Source organism: Triticum aestivum, chromosome 7D, assembly GCF_018294505.1.
Source record: "Triticum aestivum cultivar Chinese Spring chromosome 7D, IWGSC CS RefSeq v2.1, whole genome shotgun sequence".
Lineage (NCBI taxonomy): Eukaryota > Viridiplantae > Streptophyta > Magnoliopsida > Poales > Poaceae > Triticum > Triticum aestivum.
This window is the reverse complement of record NC_057814.1, coordinates 31,636,069-31,643,855: the sequence shown is the minus strand read 5'-3', so window position 1 is coordinate 31,643,855 and position 7,787 is coordinate 31,636,069. Positions and strand designations below refer to the sequence as shown.

Genomic DNA, 7,787 nt, shown 5'->3' with positions numbered 1-7,787 from the left:
CCGGTCGATCGGCCGGGTTGGTGGCCCTTCCTTTTCTGTTTCGCGGGGAACAGGGGGTTTCCTTTTTCAGCCGGCCGCTCGGTTGCACTAGTGGGCAGCCGGCCGCCCACTAGACGCGTCCTTCAAAAATATATCAACTTTGATTCTCTCCAACTCACACAAAACCAACAGAATCCACATTAAATCAACTCAATCCAGTATTTTTTCAACCCACGTGCTGATATAAAAAATCATTCATGGTTCCAAAAATAATGGTTATACAACACCAACACCATTACCTTGTGTCTGTTACTACGGCACCACTCATTTGTGTACCCTTTGAGGCCTTGTTCGGTACTAGTGTATTTCTAGGGATGTGTTGGGATTATCCCCAGCAAACAATAAATCCCCACCTATTTCTAAAATCATGTTTTGTTCTAGTGTATTCGGCTAGTTTAATCCCCACTTTTCCCTATTTTTTACACCAAATCTTAGGGTATTTTCTCCAGTACCCAATACACTACCCCTGCCTAGTGGATTGGGGGTTGGGGTTTTATGGAATTTGAGAGGATTGGGTGAAGGTAGGGGTTTCACCCGATCCCTGTGGGGATTATCCCAACTAATCTCCACAAAACCTCTATACCAAACAAGGCCTGAATGGTTTTGATCCCTGCAAATATGTGATGAGCACATCCTCGACCTTCACGATGCAGCCTGCTACCGAATTCTAGCGGCAAGGTACACACACATACAAAGCTTAGACCAAAAGCTGCTGCAAAGTTGGCCAGCTGAACTAGCGATCAGATTTGTCGGATGGCCGCGTACAAATGAGTGGTCAAATTAGCCTTGGAGATGCTCTCAGGGGGCCGTACAGCACACATCAGCATAATGCGAAGAAGTGGCAAAGTGGGATCAAAACCTGTATGACGACCAAGTTACCGGCAAGAACACAACCAAGTTACTTGCAAGGACTATCAGCAATGCCCTAAGGCTAGGCAAAATTTGCTTCTATTCGTAAGTCGTTCTGCTACCCACATACAGCGAAACACACAGCAATACACCTTCACGCATCGATCTTCCATACAACATTCTACAAGAACGTCCGCTAATACAAGTTGTAAAAAGAAAACCACAACCAGCAGTCTAAGAGCCTATAGCAACCAGCCATCGCGTAACAAACAGCAACCAGGGATCGTAAAATGGCATATGGCTACTCTTCTTGGCCAGACTCTTCCTTGTCGAGCTTGATCATGTCGTCGATCCTCACAATGGTAATGGCTGCTTCTGTGGCAAACTGCGGAGCAAAAAGGTATATGAGATGTGCCATGGATCTCAGCATAAACAATGTGGGTGACAAGCGAACAAGCTAACCAACTAACCTGAATGATCTTCACTTTGCTCATTGCTGGCTCGATCACGCCATGTTCAAGGTTGTTGCGGATTACACCTTTCGTCAGGTCAAGACCCATGCTGCAGCAAATTCAAACAAAGTTGAAAAAATGTGCAGTAGTGCAAGAAAAAAAAACTGAAGATGTGGAGTAGCAGAACAAAACAGAAAATGGACAAATATATTGAATTACTGAAGTATAAAAAATTTCTAGTAGCCATCACTGTTACCAAATTATGCATCTAGGTGCGCACTTCCCCAATGACAATTCAAAATTTAAATCATAAGTATTCTGGTACTCTACAAAAGAAAGCTCAAGTGGACACTGAGATGGATCTTGCAGTCTCCTGTACAGGAAACCGATGGGAATATTGTCTATATATCATTTGCTCAACACGCACATCTCAGCCCAGAGTGCATAACTATTTTCCTCAAGAGGGTGGTGATACTAGCCTTCAAGGCAAGGTTTACGAGTCGACGAGTCGTTCCGAGGTTGAGACTCATAGACTAATCATGACTAGTCTAGACTAGTCGACATGGTACTGTAATACTCAACTATTAATACCTAGTAGTAGTATGTAGTACATACTAACAGTACAGTATGCAATAAAACCAGAAGTGCTATGCGACGCTTGCCAGGCCCAGCCCAGCGCCACGCAGCACCCCCCCCCCCCCCCCCCCCCCCAGCTGGCCCATTTGGGCCCAAGTGGCCAGCCTACTTAGCCCCCCAGTCACTGTAACCCTAGCTCCCGATCGATCCCTTTTTTTTTTTTTGACTATTTACTGTGAAGCAATAGCTCCACAGTCTTTTATTCAAATAAATAAAGGAGGTCCATATAATTACAAACTATGAAGGAGGTGGGTAGAGAGAAAGAAACTTACCTACTTACCTAAGAAACAAAGTACAACAATCTAAGGTAGGTTGTTAACCCAAGCTAAGAATACAGGTTTAACACTATCCCATTGCCGCCGCCAGCACCATCACGCAAAGGAGCATGCACGCGCGACCCGCGCCTCCGGCCGCCTTCAACCGACCACCGCCATGCCTCCTCCTCTCCTCTCCTCTATCTCTCTTCCTTCTCTCGCGTCTACGGGCCGCGCGCGCCTACGTGTCACGGCCATGGCTGCCGCTCGAGCATGAGCTCCAGCCGGGCTGGGTAACTTATCCCCTCAAAATTTTGAGTCGCTCGACTCAAATAGCTCGACTAGTCCAGACTAGTCTGTCGACTGCTCGACTCGACCAAGTAGTCTAGACGAGACTTGTAGTCGGCACTCAAGTTGCGACTCGTAGACTAGTTTGTCAACTAGTCTCGACTAGTCCCTCGACTCGTAATCAGTGCTTCAAGGCCTATGTAACATAGTGGAGCCACAATATGCTCAGATCTTTAACAGAGATAAATAAGTTCAAGTACCTTGATAAGTGCTGCTTATCAGCATTTGTTTGAGCTTTATTATGATATGCCCTAAGTTGTGCGACAAGGTCAGTTGCATCTTTTGCGGCATTAACAGCGAGGACCTATCATCACAGAGCCATACTCACATTAGTATATCATCATGTGGTTCAGTATGCAAGTGTCATATGTACAAAATATAACTGATTAAACCTTCGGTATGATCAACAAAGATTCTGCAAATTCAGCAATCGCCAGCTGTTCCCTGGATCCAAGAGTTGTAGCAAGATTCTCCAGGTACACAGATAATGCAGCTTCTACAGCACCACCCCCAGCAACTACCTGCATGACCAATATACATGTTAAATACACTCTACCTACAAGAAAACAACAGCTTACAGAACTACATTCACCGACCAGGAAAGAAGAGATCTAATGTTAGCATATTATGCGAAATGGTGAACGAGAGATGCAGATACTACAGAATAAAGTGCTACATTTAAATGATGGCTTTTAACTGTTCCTATTCTCCTTCAAGCATGAAAAAAGTTCTCAGGAACGAGGATTGCAACTTTTGGAAACAAGGCCTCAAAGAAAATTACAAAAAAAAGATTGCACTAGTATGGATCGGCAACAAACATGATATACAAAAGAATCTTAAATATCAAAATTGGGAACAAGGAAGCACCAGCTAAACTTTGAACTCCAAATCACACTTAGTAGCAAGAAAAATGCTAAACAAAGACAAAATAAGATTAATCTCACACACCACATAAATCATGACAACAGGGAACCAACAAGGCAACTAATAAAGCAACAGCAGAAGAAGGATTTACCGTATTGGATTCCAAAGTTCTCTTCACAATGCACAGTGCATCATGCAAAGACCGTTCAATCTCATCTAGCATGAAGTCATTTGCTCCTCTAAGTATAATGGAGACCTGCATAAAAGAAATGTAAGTGTGATGCCTCTAGCTTTGAAACTAATGCTTACATCATTAATCGTAGTATAGCTAGCTCAACATTGGCATGAAGATACATACCGCACTTGTATTCTTTGTGCCTTTCACCAGAATTATTTCATCATCAGAAATCCTTTCCTCAACAACCTCACTGGCATGTCCAAGGAATGATGGATCAAATGTTTCTTCACCCTCCATGTCAGCAAAAGTAGTCACCTGTAGGCTCTTATTACTTTAGGGTACTGACAAGCAATTCATTTTGGCTTGAAAAAGTAATTATTTCCATTATTACTTGGGAATATCAATGATAGAAGTTGTTTTTTTTATTAATATAAAGTCCTACTGTAATACTCCCTCCATCCCATTTTGGGACGGAGGGAGTAGATTGGTAAGCTGCTACGCTGGAATAGCATATATTCGAAACAGGAAATCATCAAATAAATGTATTCCAGTATTGCGAATTTAGTAATATTTCAACAAAATCAAGTCATGAATGAGATTAAAGACTGTAAATTATGAAAATACTCCCTGATCATAACTATCTAACCGGCAATATGAAGAAATAAGGCATACCATTGTTGCACCTGTAGCCTTGGCAACATGGCGCAAGTCCTCCTTGCGCACACGTCTTACTGCAATTGCTCCAGCCTCAACAAAGTACTAAAATAATGTTTCAGGTCATGAGATTTAGTTAGTCAACAGGAAGTGATATCCACATACACCACAACAGCCCAGTACATCTTTTCAAATTCGTAACAATCAAATCATATGAAACGAACACTTCTGAGGAAAAAAACTTGAGACTGAGTACTATTGACAGGGAATGGAAGGTGGCAGTGATATGATGATAACTGTAGTATAAAAGATTCTGCTGTAAGGCCAAATTAACAAACATATGATGCTAACTGTAGCATAACAGATTGTGTTTGCACCACCCCAAAAGTACCAGCAGCTAAGAAGAATGTGAAATTCAGTACTAACGTGGACAAGTTCAACCAAATACATAAATTGTCTGTGTTCTGGCAAACAGTATACAGAACTATATCAAGGATAGGAACAGCAATCTGACTCTACCTGAGGTATGAAAACGTACCTTCAATGACATATCATCAATTCCCTTGGTGGTAAATACAACATTAGCACCAGCCTTGAGAACTTTCTGAATTCGCTCCTTTGTTATGTCAGATTCTCTGCGGAAAGAAGCAAGGTGTTCGGTATATAATATTGGGTACCCTAAGATAGAAGATAAATTGATTGTGAATAGCGAAAGGCATGAAGACCTATCACAGGAAATGAGAAACAAACAGGATAACCAAGAGAGCACATTCATTGAAGATTAATTCTGGAGATAACAAAAGGAAATATATAATGAGATGCAAACTACTCCCTCCGACCCATAATATAAGAAATGCATATACCTCTCACGGATCTTCTCAAGTTCCCTTGGATCGGATACAAGGACTTGAACACCCATTTGCATTTTCGTCTTCTGAAGGTTGAAATCAAGACAAGCAATTCTAGCAGGGGTTACTCTGGTAGGCATTCCTTGAGCTGCACGGCCAGTGTTCAGCGCATAACCATTCAGCAGGTAACTTTCTTTGGCACTTTTACCATGAGCTTTCAAAATATTAATACTCTGCAGAATAAAAAACAAACATTTACAAGCGAAATTGTAAGTGGCACAGATAACAATTCCCCTAACAATGTGTTAAATAAATCAAACATCATGTCCAGTACATAAGAAGGCATTACAATATTAATACGGGAGAACAATTTTAAGTGGCAGTAGAATTGATTATATTAATATCAGGTAAAAGGCAGCCCAACATTAAGGTATATGTAAGATTACTACACACTAGCACAATGAATATCAAGATGTCTAATACACCCAGCAGGAAAAGACCAATGGTGCATAAAGAAAAACAACAGCACAAACTGGTAGAATAAATTTTGCCTAAAGAGTCCACACAAGGGTGTAAAGCTTATATCTACATTCAGAGAGAAGGTAACCAGCAACTTAAATCTACAATTGCAATAGCAAAATTGACATGCCTTGACATATAGCAATTACGAATACAAAATTTTGATTTAATGTAGTATTGTAACCAAATGCACTTTGCTTACCTTGATTGGATACTTCACTTCTCCCTTGGAGTTTGTAGTCTTCACAGCTTGAACTGCTTCTACAACCTAAGAAACCACTGCCACGTCAATTAAATATCACATTGTTTTAGCCAAAACTAATGGAAAGACAAAGGAACACCTAACATTTGGTTCCAAATATGAGCAACTTGTTAGATAGACACCATAAGATGGCAGCATTATCAAAACAAATAATAGACCGGCCCGCTGTAAATGCATGCATGGACTAAATAACTATTTGCAGTTTAACAAATGCCACCAAAATCAAATATATGACAACCATACCATCAGATTTCACTATTTCTGAGCTCCACTGTGCACAGATATGTAAAAAAGAATGCATGATTAAGAAACCAGAAGTACAAATGACCACAGGAACTTACCAGATTTGCAAAGAAATTACCATCCGTGGTAATCAGTTTCGAGGACATGCTGGTTTTAGCACAGTTTATAAGGGAGTCTTTTCCAAGTCTATCCACCTAAAAGTGTAGACGAATATTCATGTTAGCATGAGAGTGCGCATGGAATGGAACAGAGTTGTACTGCCATTTGTTATGCATAGAGTATTCCCTTACCTTGACAGACAGCTTTTCTTCAACATACTTGCAAGCTTCGCGCATAGCAAGCTGGTAAGAATATGAAGGTAGAAAGTAAGTATTAGTAATGCACGATATTACGTGTTTTGCTCGCAATGTTCAACTAAAATGGAAGAGATGCTGCAACCAATAGTATAAATTATAAGCTTACCCTGTAGCCACTAATAATGGAGGTCGGGTGAATCTTATTCCTCACAAGTTCATTGGCTCTCTGGCAAAAAGAAACAGAACAGCATGTGTGAGCACAAATAGCAGGGAAACTCATAAGACAAGAAAAACTTGCCACTAAATCTCGTTCCATCACCTTAAGCAACTCTGCAGCAATGATGACGACAGAGGTAGTCCCATCTCCAACCTCCCGGTCCTGGAGCTCAGCCAGTTCCACAAGAACCTACAGAGAAATGGAACCACAGGAAAATCTAAGAACAAAGCAGCGGTCCAATCAAAACGAGATCAGCTATGCGTGTGTGCCAGGCATCACCTTTGCGGCAGGATGCTCGACCTCCAGCATCCTCAAAATGGTGGCCCCGTCGTTCGTGATCGTGACATCACCAATATCGTCCACCAGCATCTGCAGGCCGCATACGCTAACTTAGCGGATTTCAAAACTAGTGCGGATCCAGAACCAATAGATATCTACTGCTTCACTGATCCTGGCTACAGACAAATCATTTTCTTCAGTGACGGTGTTTTGTTTTCAGAGTGGGAGGCGTGGCGCGTACCTTGTCGAGCCCGACGGGGCCGAGGGACGACTTGACGATGTTGGCCACGGCCTGGCACGCCGACACTGCGGCCGGAGGAGATTGAGCGGCGAATTAGACCTAGATCTCGCGGCGCACCACGCGATCCCGCGGCGCGAAAATCGGGAGGGGGAGGGGGAGGGGGAGGGGGGGTTACCGTTCTGGGTGCGGACGTCCTGGCCGGACTGGCGCTCGCCCATGATGTCGGGGACCTGGGCGGTGATCGCCATGGCGGCGGCGGCGGGGAGGGCGCAGTGGGACTGGAGAGTTCGAGAGGGGGAGGGAGGGAGCTCTTGGCGCTCGAGGGAATGGGGTGGGAGCGGCGGCGCTAGGCTTCGGTGTGGGGGGCGCTATTTATGGGCCGTCGTCGGCCCGTGGGCAGGCATTCCGCTCGCGGCCCGTGTTCGCGGGCCAGGTAGGCCGCTTTCTCCAGTTCTTTGACGCACGCACATCCCTAAAAAAAAAAGTTCTTTGACGCACGCACATCCCTAAAAAAAAAAGTTCTTTGACGCACGCTCTGCCTCCTGGGCGCCCTATTTCTCGCCTAACGCATCACTAAATGAGGAACACTCTCTCCAAAGATCACTTTC

At 43.3% G+C, this 7,787-nt stretch overlaps 1 protein-coding gene across 1 annotated transcript; it reads right to left on the bottom strand.

The window, feature by feature from the left end:
- Positions 1 to 914: 914 nt before the first annotated feature.
- Positions 915 to 7,518, bottom strand: LOC123165152 (T-complex protein 1 subunit alpha). The gene is made up of 17 exons (XM_044582786.1): positions 7,355 to 7,518; positions 7,180 to 7,244; positions 6,939 to 7,028; positions 6,762 to 6,848; positions 6,609 to 6,668; positions 6,437 to 6,487; positions 6,245 to 6,340; positions 5,844 to 5,909; positions 5,138 to 5,355; positions 4,813 to 4,909; positions 4,293 to 4,379; positions 3,801 to 3,935; positions 3,594 to 3,698; positions 2,971 to 3,099; positions 2,779 to 2,882; positions 1,359 to 1,449; positions 915 to 1,273 (listed from the first exon to the last, which is right to left on the bottom strand). Exons 1-17 carry the CDS (start codon positions 7,425 to 7,427, stop codon positions 1,190 to 1,192), a joined length of 1,638 nt encoding a protein of 545 aa, XP_044438721.1. The 5' UTR covers positions 7,428 to 7,518; the 3' UTR covers positions 915 to 1,189.
- Positions 7,519 to 7,787: the final 269 nt, after the last annotated feature.

Excerpts from the sequence above, each read along its gene's own strand:
- LOC123165152 (XM_044582786.1), bottom strand. The coding sequence starts at position 7,427 with ATGGCGATCACCGCCCAGGTCCCCGACATCATGGGCGAGCGCCAGTCC. Across the intron at positions 7,029-7,179 it reads GCCCCGTCGGGCTCGACAAG|ATGCTGGTGGACGATATTGG; the intron begins GTACGCGCCACG and ends TGCGGCCTGCAG. Across the intron at positions 6,849-6,938 it reads TCGAGCATCCTGCCGCAAAG|GTTCTTGTGGAACTGGCTGA; the intron begins GTGATGCCTGGC and ends ATTTCTCTGTAG.